Genomic DNA, 24,069 nt, shown 5'->3' with positions numbered 1-24,069 from the left:
ATGGGGTAACGAAAGCTAGAGAAAGGGACATTTTATTCCAGGAGAGAAGGGAGATGGTGGAAAATTCAAATAGACTAATAAAAAGAAGTGGTCTCTCTCTTTTTTTTTATTGTTAATGGTGTTGATTCTGGTACTTTCGAAAAGCTTGTAAAGTTACCTTACTGCTTGTTCTTGTCTACCATAGTTGAATGTACTGTTGCAGAGCTCAAAGCATCTAAGCATCTCTATAGATCATCTGCTGGTGGTAGCTCATTGATAATGCTAATAGTATTTGCTGGGCTGTGTTATAGATAAGTCCTGTGACATGCATCCATTGTTTGGTTAAATATTAATACTTGGACCAGCAATGTAGAAACTTCTTTCTTTCTTAATAGTCTTTTTTTCAGGCAAGGCCTCATTTGCTTGAACCCAACAACTCTTCCCTCTAGTATCTGAAATACCTTTCCCAGAGAAACTTACTTACTATATTATTATCTCTCAGTGATGGTCCTGTGTAGGTGTTTAACCACTCCTGCCTTTTCAGTCATCAGTGGATTGATGAGGGACGTTAGTCTCCATGAATCATTCCAATGCTTACTTTCAGTTTCCTTGATGAAAGGAAAGCTCGGAAAAATAATTGCAGTTTTCAGTGTTCATTGGGATATTCTGGGAGCTTTCTTCTGTAAATTACAGGGGTGCAAGGATCCTCAGAAAGCATCACTCATTTCTCATACGTGGTTGCTTGGCATCTCAGTGTCTGTCACTTCTGTTACAATTACATGATTTATACCCTTGAATGGGTTCTTATCTTTACACTCTGTTATCTTCTCTCACAATGATTAGTACCAGAAGGTTTAAATGCAAAGAATAATGGAATCTCATTCTACATGAACTCCAAACAATTTCATGTGCAAACCTTTTCACATCACCAGACTGGCTAATGTGTTTGTGGCTGTGTACCAATTCTGGAAGGTGGAAAATGGCAATGGCATCTAATTCCTCAATACTATGGTACACAGTGGATAGTCACACAAAAAGTAAAAATCATTCACTCCCACAATTACAAAGGAAATAGATAACACTGATTAACTATGTTGTTGTTATCACCTGTTCAAAGGGCTTCTTCATTTTATAAAGAGATTAACTGAAAATTTTCTTTAAATAGTGTTACTAGTGTGTTTAAGATATAATTAGATCTGCCTAATTTAGAATTTACACATTTCTGGAACTAAATCACTATGCAAAAAAAAAAAAAAAAGAAAATCCCAATAAACCCATAGTTTGCTGTCTTATGTGTAAGCAGCAAATACATACAGGTTCTATTTAGAAGAGGTCAAGTCTTCAGATCTTGGAAAGGTCTGGACATTTGGCTATTTGTATAGGTTGTATCCAGATGGTGTCTGGAGTCTATAAAAAAATATGACTGTAATTGAGAAAACACACAAAGATGGTCTGTGATATCTTACTGAAATTGACCCTGCCATCCCTTTGTTGCTCATTTTATAAATGACCACCTTCAATCAAAAATTTGGAAATAATATGTCACTTTCATTGAATTGAAGGTGGTCTGCTTTAAATGGGATGAAAAATTTTCATTTACAAGTTTAAAATAAAGAATTTAAAATTAATCTAGAAGGTGAGAAATTACCCAGTAGGTTAGAAATACATTTTTAAATAGTACTGTTCTTAGGGAGAGGAGAAATGAATGTTAAAATGTACAGCCTCAGGCTAACAAAATAAACAAAACACAGCAATTCTTTCTATCATAGTCTTGTCTAGAAGTAGGAAGTTTCACTCAATAACCTAACAAATCAAGCACCTCTGAACAAAGTTAGCTGGGGCTAGAAGGTGAAACTATACCCCCTGATTACTCCATGAATCTGGTGATTAACTGCAAAACAGTTTTTAGAGTTCTTGCTCTAAAGTGGTCTTAACTGATACAGCCATTTGTGATAATTTTGTAAGTGAATCTCTTTATAAGAAAGTAAACTCACTCATGGTAGGGAAAAGCGTGATGAGAAGCCCTTGGCTCTTTTGGCACTACAAAGAGACCTTGGACATTAAGCTTCACTGGTTTGTGGCACATTGGGTAGTCTTGAATGAAGGCAGAAGAGGAGAATCATCTGTGTATTTGAAGACAACAGGTATTTTACTTGGTGGCATTTAGTTGATAAATTCTAGGTTGAAATCTCGGCTTTGTTTTGTACTAGGCATTTATTTAGCACTATTTATTAGCCAAATGGCTAACTTAAGAAATGGTAAAACTGAAAAGGGGGAGATTTCCATTTGAGGATCTTTGCTTGTTTGTTTGTTTAAATAAGGAATAAAAGAGCCAAGCAAACAATATTGACATGCTACAGCTCCATTTCAGGTTGGTTGAAAAATTTAAAATATAGAGAATTAATATCACTTTAATTTACCTTGAAATCTGGGCAAACACATAAATATATACTATAGAATCATAAACTTATCACTAGAGGGAGAACACAATAAACAACTTGATTTGATCCAGAGTTGTCTTGTCCAATGCTTATGTTAACACACACATACACCCCCCGACACACACACAGTTATTTAATTTTAATTTAAATTTTTTCATATTATATATTTTGATCATATTCTTTATCTTATCCAAACTTTTCCCAGATCCTCCCCACCTCCATACCCATCCAACTTCCCAACTTCGTGTTCTTTCCTTTAGACTAATAATAATAATAATAATAATAATAATAATAATAATTCACCAAACCAGGGAAAACAAAAACCAAACCAAACCAAAACATCAAACAAACTATGTCCCACCCGCAGTTCACCAACAGGGGCACATATCCTTCCTCTTTGACTCAACTGCCTGGGACTCCTTCAAACTTCATGGCAGTCCCAGATTTCCTCCTTCCTGTGAATATGTTCAGCCTCCACTTGTAACCCATCCCCATTCCTTTGTTGCAGGCCTTCATACCTAGAAACTCGATCCACCCAGGACCCCAATAGCCATACCTAGCATGGACCCCGAAGCACTCACTACCACAGCTACCATGTGTTTCTAAGGTCCAGAGAGGGCAACAGACACCAAGGAAAGTAACATCACTCAAGAAAGACAAGACCAGCTAGAAACATCTAGAATTATAATCATCCCAAACTTAGATGCCTAGACACCAGCAAAAAACCATAATCAATACCCACCAGAACAATATGTCTTCACCAGAATCCAGCAACCCTATTTCAGAAAAACAATACAAAAACGAGAACAAAAACCAACAACACCATAATAACAAAATAATGGGAATCATCAAACACTGCTTATTGATAACTCTCAGCATTCATGGTTGCAATTCACCAATAAAAAGATACAGACTAACAGATTGGATTTGGAAACAAAATCCATAACTTTCTTTCATCCAAGAGATACACCTTAACATGAAGAATGTAAAAGTATGGAAAGAGATATTCTCAGCAAATGAACCCAAGAAGCAACCTTGTGTAGCCATTTTAGTATCTGACAAATAGATTTCAAACCAAAACTAATCAGAAGAGATAGGGAAGGACACTGCATACTCATAAAAGGAAATAACTACCAAGAGGATATTATAATTCTAAACATTTATGGCCAAACACAAGGGTACCCAAATTTGTAAATGAAATACTACTACAGCTAAAACTACACATAGACACTAACACAGTGATAGGAGGAGACTTCAGTGCTTTACTCTCTCTAATAGACAGGTCTTCCAGACAAAAAATAACAGAGAAATGCTCAAGATAAATGATGTCACAAATTAAATAAACCTAGTAGACATTTACAGAATATTTTACCCAGACACAAAAGAATATAACTTCTCAGCACTTCATGAGATTGTATCCTAAGTGACCACATATTTGGACACAAGTCAAGTCACAAGAGAACTGAAATAACTCTCTGGGTCCTATCTGACCACTTTGGATTAAAGCTGGATATTAACAACAACAGAAACAATAGAAAACTTACAAACTCAAGGTAACTGAAGAGCTTCCTACTGAATCGAAGATGGGTCTAGATGGAAATTAAGAAAGAAATTAAAACCGTTTTAGAATTCAATGAAAAAGAAAACACAACATACCCAAACCTATGGGACACAGTGAAGGTAGTTTTAAGAGGTGAGTAATAGTCATTAAGAAATAAACTCAGGACTGAAATCAATAAAACAGAAACAACAACAAAAACAATACGAAGAGTCCATGAGATGAAGAGTTGGTTCTGTGAGCAAATCAGTAAAATAGATAAGCCGAAATTAACAAGAAGGCAGAGAGAGAGAGAGAGAGAGAGAGAGAGAGAGAGAGAGAGAGAGAGAGAGAGAATCCAAATTAATAAATTTAGAGAGGAAAATGGGGGAATAACAAAAGAAATTGAGAAAAATCCAAGAGAGTATGTCCTTATGAGAGTCATAAGGACATATTTTAAAGACCCATGTTCCACCAAATTCGAAAACTGAAATGAAATGTAAACATTTCTTAATATATACCACCTATTAAAGTAAAATTAAAACCAAAACAAAGCTAAACAAAAAAGTAAAATCATGATCAGGTAAGCGATTTAAACAGACCTATAACCTGTAGTGAACTAGGAGCAGTAATTAAATATTCCAACCATAAAAAGCCATGGACCAGATGGATTCAGCACAGACTCATGCCCAGACCTTTAAAGTAGAGTTAATGCCAATTAATTCCACAAGTTATTCTGCAAGATAGAAACAGAAGAAACATTGTCCCAGCCATTTTTCTAGGCCACAATTGCCCTGGTACCAAAACCATACAAAGATTCAAAAAAGAGAATCACAGATCAATCAATCCTTTATGAATACAGATGTAAAAAATTTCAATAAATAACTTGCAAACATCGTACAAGAACACATTAAAAAGATCATCTACCGTGATCAAGTAGGCTTCCATCTAGAGATGCAGGGATGGCTCAATACACATAAATTGATAAATGTAATCTACCATATAAACAGAATGGAAGAAAAAAACACCACAGTGATCATTTCACTAGATGCAGAAAAGGCCTTTGACAAAATTCAACATCCTTTTATGATAAAACTCCTAGAGACTAGGGATACAAGGGACATTCCTCAACATAATGAAGGCTATTTGCAGCAAGTTCACAGCCAACATCAACTTAAATGGAGAGGAACTCAGAGCATTTCCACTAAAATCAGGAACAAGACAAGATTGTCCACTCTGTCTATACCTATTAAATACAGTGCTTGAAATCTTAGCTAGAGCAACAAGACCAGGACACACAAACTGGAAAGAAATCAAATTATCTTTCTTTTAGATGACATGATTGTATACATAAATGGCCCCAAAAAACTACAAGGAAAATTCTAGAGCTGATAAATACTTTCAGCACAGTAACAGGATACAAAATTAATGCAAAAAATCCATCACCCTCCTATGTGCAAACTAAAAATGGATTGAAAAAGAAAACTGGGAGAAATACTTTTCACAATAGCCTCAAAAATATTTTGGGATAACTCTAATTAAGCAAGTGAAAAACTTGTATAATAAGAACATTAAAACACTGGAAAAGGAAATTGGAGAAGATATCTATCAGAAGATGGAAAAGTCACCCTTACTCATAGATACAGTAAAAATGGCCATTCTGCCAAAATCGACCTACAGATTCAATGAAATCCCCCATCAAAACCCCAAAATACTTTTCAAAGGAAATTGGAAGAACAATTTTCATTTTGTCAACCTCAGACTAGATACACCATGGACCCAGTAGAAAACCAAATATTATTGTTATGCTAAAGGAAAGTAGTAATAAATTTACTACTACTGATACTGTGCTATACTAATAGATCAGTATCTTGCTTAGTCACCATCGTAGAAGTTTCCTCCTGCAGTAAATGGCAACAAATTAAAGAGACCAACAGCTGGACAATGAGCAGAGACTGAGGGACCTTGAACACTCAAGATTAAACTGGATGTCTCCATCAAATCTGTCCCCTTAGGGAATCCCATGGAAGAAGAGGTGGAAAGACTACAGGGTCAGAGGGAATGGAGGACGCTAAGGAAACAAGCCCATGTCAAGTAGTAGATAGCCAATACAAAATGAACTCAATGTTATTTTGGGAGGTTATTTGAGCTCACAATTCTTTGGCTGAGCATTCTATATTTATGTATTTATCTTATAGATCTTTTGCTTACATATTATGGTTTCCTATTTTGTGTTTCTATGATACTTCTCTGTGTGCAAATGTGTATGTCTCTGTGTCTATATTTTTTCTTCAGTTCCTTCCTTGTTTGTTTGTTTTGTCTTATCAAGGTTTGTTTTCACTTTCTTTTCTTTTTCTTTCTTTCTTTTTTAAGATGCCAGTTTGTTTTCTAATGAGAGAGAGAGACAGAAAGAGAGAGAGAGAGAGAGAGAGAGAGAGAGAGAGAGAGAGAGAGAGAGAGACCAAAAAACTGTGGATTTTGGTGGGTAAGTTGGGAAAGAACTAAGAAAATGTGAGGGAGGGGAAACACTGAGAAAATATATTTTCCAAAAAAAAAAAAAAATCAACAGCAACCAATCAAACAACTAAGCAAACAAAATATCACAAACTCTAGAAAGAAGAACAATAAGACAAAAAATACCAACCCAAACAAAAAGCTTACCCAAAAACATGGAGCCCATTTATATTTGCTAACTGCTCCTGGACATGGGGCCCGCCCTGGTTGGTTGGAATACTCAGTGAATGATTTTCTCTTTCACAATACTCCAAGTTAGTTAGGAGTGGGACCTTTTGTCCACTTGCCCCTTTCAGTGCTGGGTTTTTGCATGTCTTGAAGCTGTGTAGGTCTTATGCATGCTGTCGTAGGCTCTGTGAGTTCCTATGTGTATCAGTCCAGTTGTGCAAGCATGTAATCTGATACAGGGCCAAAAAGCTACAATAACACAGTCTACATGCTGAATGTGTACCACTGAGTCATTTTTGGTTAGATGAATGTGTTTATATATAAACCTGCAATAATTAAAAGTGGGATGTGGTAAGAAATACCTTAAATGTACTTGTTTTCCATTTTAAAATGTCAATGTTTTCTAAAATGCTTTGTTTTAAAATAATTCCATAGCTCACCTATACTTTTCTCCCTCATATAGGAAAGAACCACTTATATGAGAGTTGTCAACTTTCCTAGAAGTGTCTATGTTCTGAATCCATCTCTAAGGTTTCAATTTACCTAATGTTCATAACAGTGTTATGAAGTTGGAGTATATATATATATATGTATATATTAATGCATATTTTAACATATATATGTTGTATAAATACATATATAATATAATCTTTTATAAATTATAAAATTGGGTTATTGATGTGAGAACTTTGTTGTTTGTAAATGTGTTTATAGATATATTTCCTTCTTTTAAAATAATGATTCTAAAGCCACTGATTTACCTAAACTGCGTACTCACTATTGACAGTCTATAAACATTTGTCCTTATACCCACAGGGAAGTGTGGTATTTGCCCCTCATCAAGGAAACTTCTCTTCTAAGAAGATGGAGACTACTACAGAAAAACACAGCCAGTCAAAATACAGAGTAGCGGAGCCCAGTCTCAGTGCAGACCGCTACAAAACAATCTTACATTTAAGGCTCCCAGAACATAAGGAAGAGAAAGTAGAAAGATTGTAAAAGGATCAAGGGGTTCGCTGTGAGACTATGTCTTCTAGAAATATCAGAAGCAACATCCATAAAGTCTCACCAACATGACCACCAAAACTCAATCTTAAAAAGGATGACACCAATGAACATGCCAAAGAGGACAATGAAAAGTCCATGAGGCCACAACCCTACTATAGGCAACCCAGGAAAGCTGGGAGCAGAAGACGTGGTCTTCTCCAGGGATGTGCACATGAAGTCATTGTCCAGTGCCAGATGGTCAGATGAAAACATATATGCAAACAGTATTATATGGACTGAACGGGTTATATTTATTAACATATGTACATATATGTATGCAATAACAATTTGAAGGGGAGTTAGAAGTATGGAGGAAGGTTTGGAGGGAAGAAAGGAAGAAACGTGATTAAATTATAATCTCAAAAAAAGAAAAAAGGCAATTCTAGGTTAAATATATGCAGCCTATATGTCTGTATTTTAGATTATTTCTTTAAAATAAATGCCCCAGAATTGGAAAACATTAATTCTTTGAGAGTTTTGTTCAGTATGTTTTGATGATATTCAGCTATCCCAATTCTCTTCAGATCACCACTATTCATTCCCCCTCTATCTTTTAACCCACCAAGATCAATTTGTACTGCCCAAATATTCTTGGATGGATGGTCTTCCAATTGAGCATGGTTAACTTACCTGGGCTTAAACTCACAGAGAAAAATATCTCTCTCCTTCCCAGTAGCTGACAGTTGTCCAAAGGTCTAAAGCTATGGGTGAGATTTCACTCCCAGCTCCCATTTTCATTCTGCTTGCACAGGTTTTGTGCATGCTGTCATGACCACTGTGATTTAGCACGTGCAGCAACCCTGCTGTGTCCAAAGATAGTTTCCTTGTAGTCTTCCACCACCTCAGGCTCTTTACTTTTCCACCTCTTCTGTGTTTCCCCGAACCTTGGGGAGGAACAAGTGTGGTACACATGTTCCATTTCAGGCTGTTTCTTAACCCCGATTGCATTGTGTCCTATTAGTTTTGATAAGTTGTGTTTTCTTTCATTCCTTTTTGTGATTTCTTCTTTAACCCACCAGTTGGAGTATGTTTCTATTGCTCAATGCTGCTCTTGCTGGTTGAAGGTCTTAATTTGTGTATGTTTTTACCTTTCTTTTCCCTGGAATATACTTGACATTTGTTACCATTGTATATAGTTTTTGCATCAGGCTTAAAACCTGCTTCTTTAGACTAAAAGGGGAATTGTGGCATCTTGCCTTGCCAGTGAAATTGCAGTAGTGGTCACACCCTTTGGGTGTGGTTTCAGGTGTAGACATTACCCCCTTAAAGAGAGGAGCCACTCATACTCTCTTGGGTCTCAGAGAACATCAGAAGGGCAGAGACTTCATCTTCCTGAGCAGGAGGGTTGAGGCTGTTATTTACTCTTATCTGTGTAAGTTGTTCCCAATAAAACACCTATTTATCTTTTATCTTGGTCTGGTGAACTCATTTAAACCCCACCTTCAACTATTTGTTTATGAGTACATTGCTTATTTTCCACAGATCTGTGAACATTTTCTTGTTGCCTCCTGTACTGGTGTTAAAATTCATTCCACCATGGGAAGTGAAGATACTTTTTATTCTAATATCCATTTTTTAAATCTACCGACACTTGATTTGTATGTTAATGTGTCATGAAAAATGTCCCATATACACTTTTTGAGAAAAATGTTCATGCTTGCTCTTGGTTAGAGTCTTCTGTGTATGCCTGTTGGATCTAGTTGGCTCATTGCTGCAGTGTCTCAGGTTTCCTGCTCTTCTTACTAGTTACTAAGAGTGGGGTATTTATATCTCCTTACTCCCAGCTTATTTGTCTCTCCAATGTTACCAGCTTTTGCATGATGTATTTTGTAGTTATTAGGTACATGGCATCAAATCTTACACCTTCTTTCTTTGCTGTACCTCATTTATATGATTAAAATTTATGTTTTTATAACAGGACTTTGAACCTTTATATAATGTCCTCTCATAAAATATTTCTATTTCATACAATCCTATTTTGCTTTGAAGTATATTCCATCCATTCCATTTAGTGTATCTATTTCTGCTCTCCTTCAGTTACTATTTGCATGGTGTACCTTTTGGATCTTTTTATTATTGAAATATTTTTGTCTTTGATCTAGAGGAGTCTCTTGTAATCAGTATATGTTTAAAAATCTTTTCTTCAAAATTCTGTATTTTCCAGGTAATTTTGACCCATTTACAGTTAAAGAAATTAGTGATTAGTGACTGCCTTCCTTTTCCACATCATTCTTTGTTTTATGTACACTGCATTTTTTCTTTCTACATCATTTTCTTTCCTACATCATTTCTTTCTGTGGTGTTTCAATAATTTTTATTTGGTGGTGAAATGATTAAACTCTTTTTGCATTTTCTCTATCCTATAGCTACCTTTTGGTGGTTACCATAGAAACATGTTCAAGTTGTGTGACTAATCTGAACTTACAGCAAAGTAACTTTGATGATCCATAAAGCTCTGGTCCTTCATGGCTCTGTCTCTGTTTCTAGATGCTGATGCTACAATTACATTCATAAAGAATGTGCTCTAAATCCAGGAAAAACATAGGAAAAAGGACCTTTATATTCCCCAGAAGTAACCTTAGCTGGACAGATAGCATTAGTGTAGGAAGGAGTTTTAACAAAAAGAGTTGTTACTTTCCCCTCCTGATCTATGATCAGAAGCAGCAACTGACAATTAGAGCCTAATGTTTAACATTTGAGCAAGATCATTTTTGCTCAACCTGGATCCTGTAAACAGGGTGAAAGTTACTTCTAGAACACAGGGATGGTTGCCTGAAATTGGTTGGGCATAGTGGATACAGAGCTCTCACTGTGCTAAGGGCTGAAATTGAAATTAATTACAGCCAACTGTCTTAAGCTTCTCTTAGAATTTTCAAGCATTTAATAGACTTTGGAGTTTTGAAAGTAGTCACGTAAGATAATGCTGATGTAGCTGTTGTCAAGGTAGGGTGTTGCAGTACTGGTGCTTCTTATTTTTCCATTTTCCATAAGTCTTATTTACTGGGAAAACAATTGGTGAGGAATTAATTTCACAAATTACTTTGCTAAAAGAAAAACAAAGATTGAAATAGAGTTTGATAAAGTTGTGCCTGTCTGCAGACATTTATGTATCACATCCTTGAAGGAAGCAGGTTAATAGCATTTTCCCCAACAGAAAGAGTAAGTGAACAAATTAGCAAAACATCAAGTAAGTTTATACCACAGACAAGTTTATGGATCTTAGTTTTACACTAGGACTGGAAGTGCAATTGTGGATGGTGTGTTGGTAGTGTCCTCTTTGGGTCATGGGATGAAGAGCTGGAATCTTCATGGGACCCTAGGTAGTGATCAAGACAATATATACATAATGATCTATATGCATTATACTGGTGATCTCAGTGAAACCAGAAGAGGAAAAATGGAGCATCCAAGACTCCCCTAGGAGGTTTGTTTATGGCCAGGTTTGCCAGCAATATATGCATTCTTTCTAGATGTATGGGTGTCTATTATTTTCACAGGTGTTACAGAAAACCCCTTACCATACCATGAACCTTACCATGAACATACTTTTGTGGAGACCTAAAAGAAATAGAGTCATGGCAAAATATACAAAGTACATCACTATTTAAATGTAATTATAAATATTCCTCTAGTATTGTGTTTGTACACCAACTATATACACCAAAGGACTAAAAGTCACATTATTTGGTTATGGTGGAGGGGTCTATGATATGAACTACCAGGAGTATAAGGCAGAAGAATTGCTTGAGCCAGTTCAAGGTACACAGCTAGTCACTCTGATAAATGGGTAATTTATTGTAAACTTTTGTTTATATTTCAATAGTTTCTATTATTATTTGAATAAAATTTTAGGTATTCTTTATGTTGGCGGCTAAAACCAACCAACCAGTCAACCATCCAGCCATCCAGTCATCCAGTCATCCAGTCAGCCAGCCAACCTGCCAACCAACCAACCAACCAACCAACCAACCAACCAGCCAGCCAGCCAGCCAGCCAGCCAGCCAGCCAACCAACCAACCAACAAAACCCCAGTCAGACAGAACTGAATACTTTGAACTGCTTGATTATATGTTCATAGGGCAGATAGTCTTTGAAATCTGAGTAACTATCTCAAAAATACTTTTTATAGTATAGCAAGAGGTTTTCTAAATCATTAAAGGTTCTCAGGTTTTCTAATGTTCTATAATTGAATGTCTGTTATATATGCTGCATTAGCTCATTGTGAAAAGTATTAAAATATACATGTTCTTTCAAGTTATCAATTTCCCATACAAATAAAAACTCAATTGTTTTATTTTAATTGCTCTTTAAAAGTAAAATGAAAGTTTTTTTTTGAAAAAGTGCTGAATCTTAGCTTTGCAATAGGCAGGTCTCTAGAACACACTTTAGCTTTAAAACTGACACCCTGAAAATGTAATGCTGCAGCCTGCAAATAGGAAAATTAATAATTTTTTCTCCACTAAACACCATATAGCAGCACCCTTCTGAAATATCTATCTGCAGCTAGCTCAAGGACATTCCTCAAAATGAGACTATAACTCATGAGTTTTGGATTCTTGTCCTGATTATTAATTAAACTTTTTTATGGGATTCCCAGTGGCTGATAATTCTAAACATAAGCATATGTTCATTCAATGTATTTTTTGCTTTTAATTTTATTCCAAGGTCTGAAAGTCAGATTTACATTTTCAAGCTATAGTTCCCAGTTCTGAGTGAACCTAAAATCAGCTGAGACGTAGACCTGAGGCTTCAAAAATCATTTGCAATAAGCAGAGGGGTGGACCAAGCTAAAAGCCTACTTGCTACCCAAATGGAAACTGTGCAATGAACAAACTCCCAGTGTCTGAATCGTTCTCGATTCAAAAGTGGTTCCTCCTTAATGCAAGGACTAGGTGCTGTCTTAGCAACATTAAGCACAAGTTAGCCATATGAAAGCAAAGGTCAGGAAAGCATCTGCCTTCTTTTGTGTTGCACGAGTTCCTTTCCCACCTCTATGACACAGAATCTTTGCATCTTAAATGATTTTTATACACAACCAATCTCTGTTAGTTCACAGAAACCGTTTTAACCCATCTCCCCTCCTTCCTCTGTTACACCATGCCTCACAGAATTGAGTTGTTCCAGCTCATTCACACAATTCTGAGAATGTCAAGCCTAATAATTTTGGACTATGTGAGCCAGGTTGAAATGGATGTAAATGGACCAAACTTTCAATCAGATGTGATTGGAGCATGAAGTGCTATGGGTTCATTGTAATAGAAACTACAAGAGCTTAAAAGGCTCAGAATAACTCAGACTAAAATATCTTGGGGTCTTTTTCCATTTTAAAGAGAATTGGATAATTCTGTGTGGTTGAGGACTGACAGCATAATGGAAACAGAGAAATCTGCAGTTTCTCACCAGGTAACCGCATTAGCAGCGAACTCATAATACAGTCTGTTAGTTGAGAGAAGCATAAAGGGACTTCTGTTTTCCTATGAGGAGCTACATTCACACAGTTTTTAGCCAATTATACTTAGCTACTGCTAAATTCAGTTATTGGAAAACGCTTTCTACCCTGTAGCCTTTAGCAATAATGAGAAATCACATGCGTGCTGATTTTTGTTATAATTGTTTATTAGCAGAGGCAAACACAATCATAGCTGCCTTTAAACATTGCCTTCCTCTGGTGATGTACCTGCAGGACATGATATTGTTGTCTAATAAAATCCTACTTATTTCTGCATGGATTTCTCATGTTTGACTATCTGTTACAATCAACAACCTTTGACAGTTTTATGTTTTGCAGTGGCAATCTTTCTGGATAAAATATAGGATAAAATGCATAGCACAAATATTATACACAGTTGTTACATCACATAAACTTTATGCACATTCATATATCTATACATATACATTTATAAATATATATGATTCACTTACCAGGATTAAGAGGCAACTTGAAGCCAATTTTGTGTGCTCAGGGATAGTAGAAAACACTGACAAAATCAAGCAACCAAATACAAGGAGAAAACTGCAAAATAACAGAAAAGAGAAGTTTGATGAGACCCATGCAGAATCATAACAAAACAAATTAAGTACCAGATCCCCTTGAACAGGAGCGGCATAGATAATTACTAAGCATTTTAAATACTAGAATGCAGTATAATATCTAGTATTAATGGGGGCTCTTTTGCAACTTTATTAATGAAAACAAGGTTGTATTGTGGTGTGTGGTGTGTGATGCTGTATTTAAATGTTAACACTTAGGAATCTGTGAATTTCCCATACAACTCCTCCCCCAAGAGGAACTCTAAGCAAGACTGAAGAGTGGCTCTTGCTCATCTATCTGGGAATGCCTATTGCAGCCACTTTGCTTTCTAAGAAGTAGAACACACTTTTGTATTTGTTAAGTCTGTAACATCAGGCATCACATGCTATCATTGCTAAGCTGACCACCCATTGCTAGAGTCTGATAGTGCTTATGGATTCTAATTTGTAATTTCTTTATATTGATAGGAGGAACAGGGAAAAAAAGATGATTTTCTCCACCACCTGTGCGCTCTGCAGCTCTTGCAGCCAATAGCTAGGGGAAAGGACTTGAAGTTCTGTCTCCTCACATTTTAATGACAGGGACCAGAAGTAATGATCAAGTATTTATCAGTCACTGTAATGATGTTTCTATGAATATGGAACTTCTAGGATCAAGGCAGGGCTATGGATGGGGGTTAAACTCCTGCAGAAAATCTCAAATAAAAGGGAAGTCTGTTCAAAGCTGAAGTTGAAATGTAAGCTATCAAACAAATCAGCCCCTCCTTAGTGAAGTGCTATAGACTAGATCTCATCATTACTTGTGTCCAGAAAATTCATATCATAAGTACTTCCCAATTACAGAGGAATTAAACTCTACTTCCTTGTAGCTTGCACCAAAAAGACTTACAAGTCCCTTTATCATGCTAGATGCACAGTACCCCGATAGTCTGGCCAGGGCTTGACTAATTATGGTCCGAGTTCAAAGCTGCCTCCTAGTGCTTATTTTTTCAAATCGTTGAGAATTTCATATATAAGTATGTATTTACATCATTTCCAATGTCCACTTTTCCTCTAGCACTTCCTGTGTTTATCCCAACTCCTCTCAAATTCATGACCTTTTCTTCTGTAAATGTATATGATATATAAACATATATGATATATATATATCATGTTTATGTATAAATATATAAAACCCACTGAATCCATTTAGTGTTGCTCATTTGCATATGCATTAGGGGCAGAGCACTTAGGATTGAATACGCTACCAGGGAGTTAACCCCTAGAGAAAATGGATCCCCTCTCCCTTAGCAGCTACTAGTTGTGGTGGGTCTTGTGAAACACTGGTGTGTTGACTGACATTGTCATTTTTCAGGACTTGTTTTTGAGACCTCATGGGTACAGCATGCCTGTCAGGTCTAGAAGACACTATCCAGCAGCAGGTGTTCTGATAACCCGGCTTTTATAATCCTTCTGCCCTCTCTTCCACAATGGTCCCATAGTCTTTGGTATAGGGGTAGTATTGGTCAGAGTTAGATAACACGGGTTTAAGAAGGAGGGAGGCACTCATGCAGCTCTCTTTCATCTGGGTGAGCTGACTAGGAAACATTTCAGGGTCTGTCCTGCTCCGGTGCAATCCTGGTCACTGGCTCCCTTGTTTGAGTACTTTTCCCTAATAAACTACCTGTCATCAATCTATTTCTGACTCCACTTTGTAAACATCTATAGGTAAAGACAGTACTGACGTCCTTAGAGTTTCTGGTAATGTGTACCTTGCCCATGCTCAGCTCCAGACTCTCAATCCAGTACTTACACCTAGTCTGTGATACAATTCCATTAATTTTTACTTCATGAGACAGAGGGCAAAAATATTTTTGCCCCACTGCATCTTTTTGGAAGTTGAATAAAAGAGGGTACAATGGTGGGCCATTGTCTGTTTGGGTGTTGTCTAGGTCCATACATTTCCAAGTAATCTATGCATAGAACTTAGGGTATTTTGACCATAGGTAGGAAAAGTCTGACTTTAGCTTTCATTGTGATGGAATCAGCAGTACTCATAATGACTTTATTACTCAGAAATTACAGATATTTATGTATCATATTTCTTCCAGAGATAAAATCTTGTTTGCTTCATCTTGAATAGTGATTTTTCTAATTATTATTTCAAGATTATGGAATTTATTAGACCCTGGATAGCGGCTATTTTCAATGTATTAAATAATAAAGGGTTTGCCTTGCTGTATCATAACCATGTTTGATACTTCAATCCTTGCATTTCAACATAATTTTCTCTTTTGTAATTATGTGTATTATATGTACTTAAGAACATTCTAATAAATGACTTATAGACTTCCTTAGTCTTGTGATATAGCCATGATACACCCATGCAGAAGATTAAAATGCTTATGGTGAAGGGTTAGGAAGACAGGGACACAAACTGAAAGATGGACTTATTCCATAGCCATCAACAACTTGCCAAGGTAACCTTTATGATCACTTTAAAACTACCATTTGATAAACATATTCCTTCAAGATTATTCCATAACAGCTTTTGGCTTTTATTTTATCTGAAGCATTTCTATTTTGTTTCAGATAAAATTCATGCTTACCCAAATTTTTTATGCCAAGCTTCCTTTTGGAAGGTGAAGATTATTTTAAGATGAGAAGAGCATTTATGAGAAAGTAAATATTACCAATTTCAAGGCTGTTCTGTTTAGCCAAGAAAAGTACCATCAACTTTTTTCTGTTAGTTAATTACGAATCAATTTCTGAGATTTAATTTAGCAAGAAGGTTGAGCTAAGAAACACAGGTTCTTGTTTGAACAAATGATGTCCTGATTCTAAAGCCTGCACTTTCAGAACAGGTGCACTTCGATAGAATTCAAATGACATGCAAATGAATCACTCAGAAAAGCTCAGCTGACACTTTGCCAGAGGAAACTTAGCAGGTTACTTTACACACACACACACACACACACACACACACACACACACACACACACACACACACACACACACGCACACACACCTTTAGCCATTCCATTCATAACAGAAACAAGACACAGAGCTTATATCTGACATGGGCATTTCATGGAGCTTCAGTAGATACAAACAGGCTTTGCTGATCTACCCAGAAGGCACTCTTCTGTGAGCATTTTGGTGGACTATCTGCTTTTCCAAGAAACATCTGGAGGAGGGTAGATCATCAAGTCTTACATGGTATAGGATCATGGGATTAATAGACATACAGAAATATTTAAGAAAGATAGTCCTCAGGAATCATTTATATAAAAATATTAACCATACCTATGGTGTTTCATAAAATTTCAAGTATTGCTATGATGAGTTAGGCACTTTAGTATATTATATGGTAGATGTTTATATATGTATCACCAATTATGATGACTCAAGTATTCATGCCTGTATTAGTGACTTTACATGATTGGCTGGCCAACACGTATGTGCCTGGAGGCTAAGCTGTCTAATGAATCAAAGCCTTATGACCAGATTGATGGGGTTGAAGCTTATTGTGTGACTCTTGCATCCTAAATTTATCTATCTTTATAGACAGTGCTCTGTGAAATGCCCTTGGTATATATTTTTTTCCATTAGAGATGCACAGTTTGTCCCTGAAGTCTCCACATCTCACCTTTCACTGCAAAGCAACAAAAGCATAACATGACATTTGGGTGTTTTTCAAAGTGAGGTATTTGAGACCTGTGTTTTAATACCCTAATATAATGATCACTATAATCTCTGTGAAGTTCCAACCTGAGATGTGACAGATTGCATGTGGTGTTAAAAGGCAACCAGAGGATTTGGGGAATGGTGCATTTTGCTTTTTTGTTGTGTTTCTGAAGAAGGCTCTGGCAAATGTAAATGATTTAGAATTTGGTCTGAGAACCCATAAACATTCCAAGAGGCTTCTATCAAAGCAGAGGCTAGACTGTGTGTAAACACAATCTTGGGCATGCTGAGACAAAAGCTGACTTTAATGATCAGTGAATCCACGTGAACAGAAGCTCCTCTCTCACTCCCCATAGTGGTTATCTTTAAGCATCTTCAAAAGACATTTGTTCTGTTTCTCTTTGAATCCTTCTAGTGTCTTGAACCTACTTTATGTCCATTCAGGATTATTTCAGACAGCTCTACTTTTGGAAAACTGCTTCCTCTTTGAGACATCTCCATAGAGAACCTTCACTGTTGATCCTTTAGGCTCACATTTACAGAGTATATACACTCTTACCTCCCCCAAGCATTCTTAATGTACATAAGGATGGTTTTACTCTGGCTTCCCCAGCAGTCTTCTGACTCAATATTCCAAGGCTAATTGTTGTCTACTTTGTATTGGAACTCATATCCAGATTTTACACTTTCCTCACCAGTGTGCCTTAAATATACCCACTTGTCACTTCATCCCTTGATGTGAAACTCTGACAATGTGTGATCCTCCAATGTAAGCAAAAGATTTGGCATTTAGTTACCAACATGAAATAGTGCCACTGTTCATTCTTGCCAGGAAACTCAAGTTCAAAATTTCCACTGCCGAGATAATAGCAAAATTCTCGTTTCAAAAGGGCTGTATAAAGGACACTTTAGTTCCTGTCTCTTTACTGCCACATCACAGAACCTGGAGTGAATTTGAACTACTGGCCTGTGTCCTGAGAGTATGCCTGTATTAGTCCTTAATGTAATTACTTTTTCTAAACTATGTTTGATTTTCTGCTCTTTCCTTGAAAAAGAATAATGACCATTTAACCAACATCCAATGCTTTGAGAATTTCTCTGTATTTCACATTGTATTTGTTCCTGGAGGCATCCCATAAAACATTCTTGCCAGTATTTTATTGTAAAAAATATCTATATTGCTTCTGAAAAAAAATGACAAAGATGGGTATCTTTGAATATATTTGTATCATAGCTTTAGATGTTAGGATGCTCAGATGTGAAACTGAAATTCATGTTATTAATGGCCCATTCAGTTATTAACAAGGATGCATGTGTCCATGGATGCTCTTCCTTTCTAACATCCGTGTCTTCTCTTATCATTATTTGATCCCCCTGCATTGTCCTTCTCTCTCTCTCTCTCTTTCGAGACAGGGTTTCTCTGTGTAGCTTTGTAGACCAGGTTGCCCTCGAACTCACAGAGATCTGTCTGCCTCTGCCTCCCTAGTTCTGAGATTAAAGGTGTGTGCCACCATTGCCCACTTCAGTGTCCTTGTCTTAAATGTTTAGAGACATTGTACCAGACCCTAAATTCAGACATAGTTTGTGCTCTCATATGCTTTCTGTTTCAGCAGGAAGATAGACCTCTTATTAATACACACACACACACACACAAAGAGAGAGAGAGAGAGAGAGAGAGAGAGAGAGAGAGAGAGAGAGAGACAGAGAGAGAGAGACAGAGAGACAGAGAGAGAGACAGACAGACAGAGACACACACACACACACACACACACACACACACACACACACACACACACACACACACAGAGATACAGACAGAGAAAGACACAGAGAGACACAGAGAGCATCAATAGCCTCAACTCTTTTCTGCATGATTCAGGGTAAGCTCAACCAAATGACTGATGATGCAAGTGATGAAGATACGTTTTCATCTGTCATCACTCTTTGAAATGAGATTGTTAGTGCATCTTTCAGTTCCATTCTTTGTTAGTAATCAAGTACAATCACTCGCTCAAACTTAAAATTCAAATGAAGAGACTTTGCTCACTTGGATTCAAAAGTCTTCATATTTGTTACTCTATATATTATTATGTTCATCTCAATTCATTCAACCCTAGCAAGAGCTTCCAACTCCATTTTCTCAGAGCCTTCAAGTGCCCGGTATTGTCTTCTGGATTTTACTTTCAATGCTGTGTTGGTCTATGGGGAGTTTTTGCCAGGGACACAGTCAGTCTATGAAGGGTCCTGTCATCCTGTCGAAATTTCTCTTTCTATTCCTTAAGCACTTTATAAATCACTTTTCAATGCTTTGCCGAAATCAAGACATTTTATCTGCTCTATTACTCTGCTACAGAAAGCTGGTAACCCTATCCAACTGAAAAATAAGCATAATTTAATGTTCTTGCTCTTGGCAAATTTGTGTTACTTTCTAGTAATCACAGTTACGCTTTTGAATTCATTATAAAACATGGCTTAATATTCTATCTGATGTATTTCTAGGAATTGCTATTGAGCTTATTGCTAGAGTAAAGCCTCACTTGCTTTTTCTTATTTGTTTTTTGATGATCAGAATAATTTCCTCTCTGACCACTTGAGCCCCATTACATTTTTACAGGATTAGTAAAGATTATTAATTAAAGTTACTCATTATCACCCACAAAAGCTTTAACATCTTACAGTAAAATAAACATTGGGCCAGAAATATGAACTCACAAGTAGCCAACATTTTAAAACAATCTATATTTTCATTTTCTCTTATCATACTTTTTTCCAAACTGATTGAGTTTGAAAAATTATTATGTAATTCAGGAAATGAAGGACCAGGTTAGGATTTGAAGTGCTTTTTCTGTGTGATCACAAAAATGGTGATACACAGTAGCAAGAATATTTCTTCTCTGTCCCTATTCTTTAATTCCTCATAAAAGATCACACATGCTAACTAAAAAGTTTTATTTAAATTATTTGTAGACAGAAACAAAACAAGGCCTATATTATTTGAAAGCTTCACACTCAGTATTTTGAATTGTGTGTGTATGTATGTTTGTATATGTGTGTGTGTCTGTGTATCTGTGTATGTTTGTATATGTATGTATATGTGTGTATACATGTCTGTATGTCTGTGTGTATGTCTAAGTGTGTGTGTGGCTGTGTATGTATGTGTGTGTATGTATGTATGTATGTATGTATGTATGTGTTTGTGTATGCATGTATGTGTATGTGTGTATGTGTGTATATATGAGTATGTTTGTGCATGTCTGTGTGTTTGTATGTGTGCGCGTGTATCTGCATATGTCTGTGTATATGTCCATGTGAGTAGATGCCCTTAGAGGCCAGAGGCATCATATCTCCTGCTCTTGAACACCAAGTTATTTCTCCAGTCCTGCAAAGCCTTACTTTTGAGGGCAGTGGATGTCTTCGCTTATCAGGCTTATAGTTTATCTCAAGTTACTGGGCTGAAAAGATGGCTCAGTGGTTAAGATCACATCCTGTTCTTCCAGAGGACCTGGGTTCAGTTCTCAGCTCCCACACTGGATGACTCACCACAAACTGGAATTAACTCCAGGAGATCTGATGCCTTCTTCTGGGTTTCTTTGTTGCCCTCCCTCAACGTACACATAAATAAAAATAAATCTTAAAAATGGAAATTATAATTGTTTATTTAAAAACGGAAGAGCTTCTGTTCTCTTCACATTTAAAAAACGCAAGTTGGAGCTGGGTGTGGTGGTGCAAAACATCTTTGGTCCTGGCACTCAGAAGGCAGAAGCAGGTGGATCTCTGAGTCTGAGGCCAGACTAGTCTACAGAGCAAGATCCAGTACAGACAGAGCTACATAGAGAAACCTTGTCTGAAAACAAAACAGATCAACCCAGAATACCCACCACTATCACTGCCAACAACAACAAAAATACAAGCTGAGCATAGTGGCTCAGCCTGCGATCTTGGCTACGGGGAAGGTTAAAGAAAGTGGATCATAGCTTTAAGGACTTGAGATAGCATTGGAAAGCTACCTAATACTAACATTAATACTAATACTAATACTAATAATAAATAATAGTAATACTGAAAGAGCTAAAGATACAGCTCTGTTGTAGGGCACATGCCAGTATGAACACGGCCCTGGGTTTCATTCCCAGTGCTGTAAAAAGCCAAACAAAACAAAGCCAGTTTTGAGAATGGTGTTTCATGCTTATAATCCCAATACTTGTGAGGCTAAGGCAGGAAGATGGAAGTTGACATCCTGTATAACATAGTGACATGTTTTCTTTAAAAAGAGAAAAGGAAGAGAAAACTGTGTGAATATGATTTTGGCTTCTTCCACTATTCTTTCCTCCCCCTTCCTCTTATAGGTCTCTGTGCAGCTTTTCACACTGTTGACTTTTAATATGATTTAAAAATTGTTTTCCTCTACAAGATTAACTCAAAAAAATCTGTAGCCCCACTATATACTGATGACACATTGGTGGAGAAAGAAATCAGAGAAACATCACCCTTTACAATAGCCACAAACAGTATAAAAATACCTTGGGTAACACTAACCAAAAAAGTTAAAGACCTGTACTGTGAGAATTTTGACTCTCTAAAGAAAGAAATTAAAGAAGATACCAGAAAATGGAAAGAACTCGGTGTTCTTGGATAGGTAGGATCAACACAGTAAAAATGGCAATCTTGTCAAAAGCAATCAACAGATTCAATGCAATCCCCATCAAAATCCCAACACAATTCTTCACAGACCTTGAAAGAACAATTCTCAACTTTATATAGAGAAACAAAAGACCCAGGATAGCCAAAACAACCCTGTACAATAAAGGAACTTCTGGAGGCATCACCATCCCTGACTTCAAGCTCTATTACAGAGCTATAGTCCTGAAAACAGCTTGGTATTGGCACAAAAATAGACAGGTAGACCAATGGAATAGAGTTGAAAACCCTGATATTAACCTGCACACCTATGAACACATGATTTTTGACAAACAATCCAAATTTATACAATGGAACAAAGAGAACATTTTCAACAAATGATGCTGGAATAAGTGGATGCAGACATGTAGAAGACTGCAGATAAACCCAAGCCTATCGCCATGCACAAAACTTAAGTCAAAATGGATCAAAGACTTCAACATAAATCCAGCCACACTGAACTTATTAGAAGACAAAGTGGGAAATACCCTTGAATTAATTAGTACAGGAGACTGCTTCCTGAACATTACACCTGCTTCCTGAACATTTATCAACAATTGATAAATGAAGCCTCCTGAAACTGAGAAGCTTCTGTAAGGCAAATGACCCAGTCAGCAAGATAAAATGACAGCCCACAGACTGGGAAAAGACATTCACCAACCTCACATCTGACAGAGGGCTGACCTCTAAAAATACAAAGAACTCAAGAAGCTAGACTCCAAAACACCAAACAATCCAATTAAAAAGTGGGGTACAGAACTAAATAGACAGTTCTCAATAGAGAGATCTAAAATGGCTGAAAGACACCTAAGAAAGTGTTCAACATCCTTAGCCATCAGGGAAATGCAAATCAAAACAACTCTGAGATACCATCTTACTCCTGTCAGAATGGCCAAAATCAAAAACACCAATGACAGTTTATGCTGGAGAGGATGTGGAGAAAGGGGAACACTTCTCCACTGCTGGTGGGAGTGCAAACTTGTACAGCCACTTTGGAAATCAGTATGGAGACTCCTCACAGAAATGGGAATCAGTCTACCACAAGATCCAGCAACTCCACTCTTAGGCATATACCCCAAAGAAGCACATTCATACAACAAGGACATCTTTTCAACGATGTTCATAGCAGCACTATTTGTAATAGCCAGAAACTGGAAGCAGCCTAGATGCCCCTCAACAAAAGAATGGATAGAGAAAATGTGATACATTTACACAATGGAGTACTACTCAGCAGAAAAAAAACCAATGGAATCTTGAAATTTGCAGAAAAATAGATGGAACTAGAAGAATCCATTCTGAGTGAGGCAGCCCAATCACAAAAAGACAAACATGGTATGTACTCACTCATATGTGGATTTTAGACATAGAGTAAAGGATTACCAGCCTACAATCCACACTGCCCGAGAAGCTACTAAACAAGGAGGACCCTAAGAGAGACATGCATGGTCCCCTGGAGAAGGGGAAAGGGTCAAGATCCCCTGAGAAAATTGAGAGCACGGGAAGAAAGGGGAGCTAAGAGAATGAGAAGGGGAGAAGACGAGGGATGAGGAGGACATGAGGGAGCAGAAAGGTTGAGTCAAGGGCAGAATAGAAGCTATCAAGAATGGAGATACCATAATAGATGGAGACATTTTAGGTTTACAGAGAAATCCGGCACTAGGGAAATGTCTGGGGATCTACAAAGATGACATCAGCTAACAATATAAACAACAGAAGAGAAGCTACCTTAAATGCCTTCCCCTGATAATGAGATTTATGACTGACTTATATGCTACCCGATAACCCTCATCCAGCACCTGGTGGAAGTAGAAGCCATCACCCACAACTAATCACTGAACTGAACTGGAATTCACATGCAGAGAAGGATGAGTGAAGAGCAAAGGGGTCCAGACTAGGCTGGTGAAACCCACAGAAACAGCTGAACTGAACATGGGGGACTCTTGGTCCCCAGACTGATAGTTGGGATACCAGCATGGGACTGATCCAGACCCCAGGAACATGGGTTTCAGT

The 24,069-nt window shown here is 37.1% G+C and overlaps 1 protein-coding gene across 1 annotated transcript in view; it reads right to left on the bottom strand.

Moving 5' to 3' along the window:
- Kcnq5 (potassium voltage-gated channel subfamily Q member 5) overlaps nt 1-24,069 on the bottom strand; it is a 531,455-nt gene that overhangs the window by 177,351 nt on the left and 330,035 nt on the right. Inside the window, 1 exon segment of the mRNA XM_027392801.2 lies at nt 13,609-13,699. Within this exon segment, the coding sequence (XP_027248602.1) occupies nt 13,609-13,699 (91 nt within the window).

Source organism: Cricetulus griseus, assembly GCF_003668045.3.
Source record: "Cricetulus griseus strain 17A/GY chromosome 1 unlocalized genomic scaffold, alternate assembly CriGri-PICRH-1.0 chr1_1, whole genome shotgun sequence".
Classification (NCBI taxonomy): Eukaryota; Metazoa; Chordata; class Mammalia; order Rodentia; family Cricetidae; genus Cricetulus; species Cricetulus griseus.
This window is presented reverse-complemented; position numbering and strand designations above follow the sequence as displayed.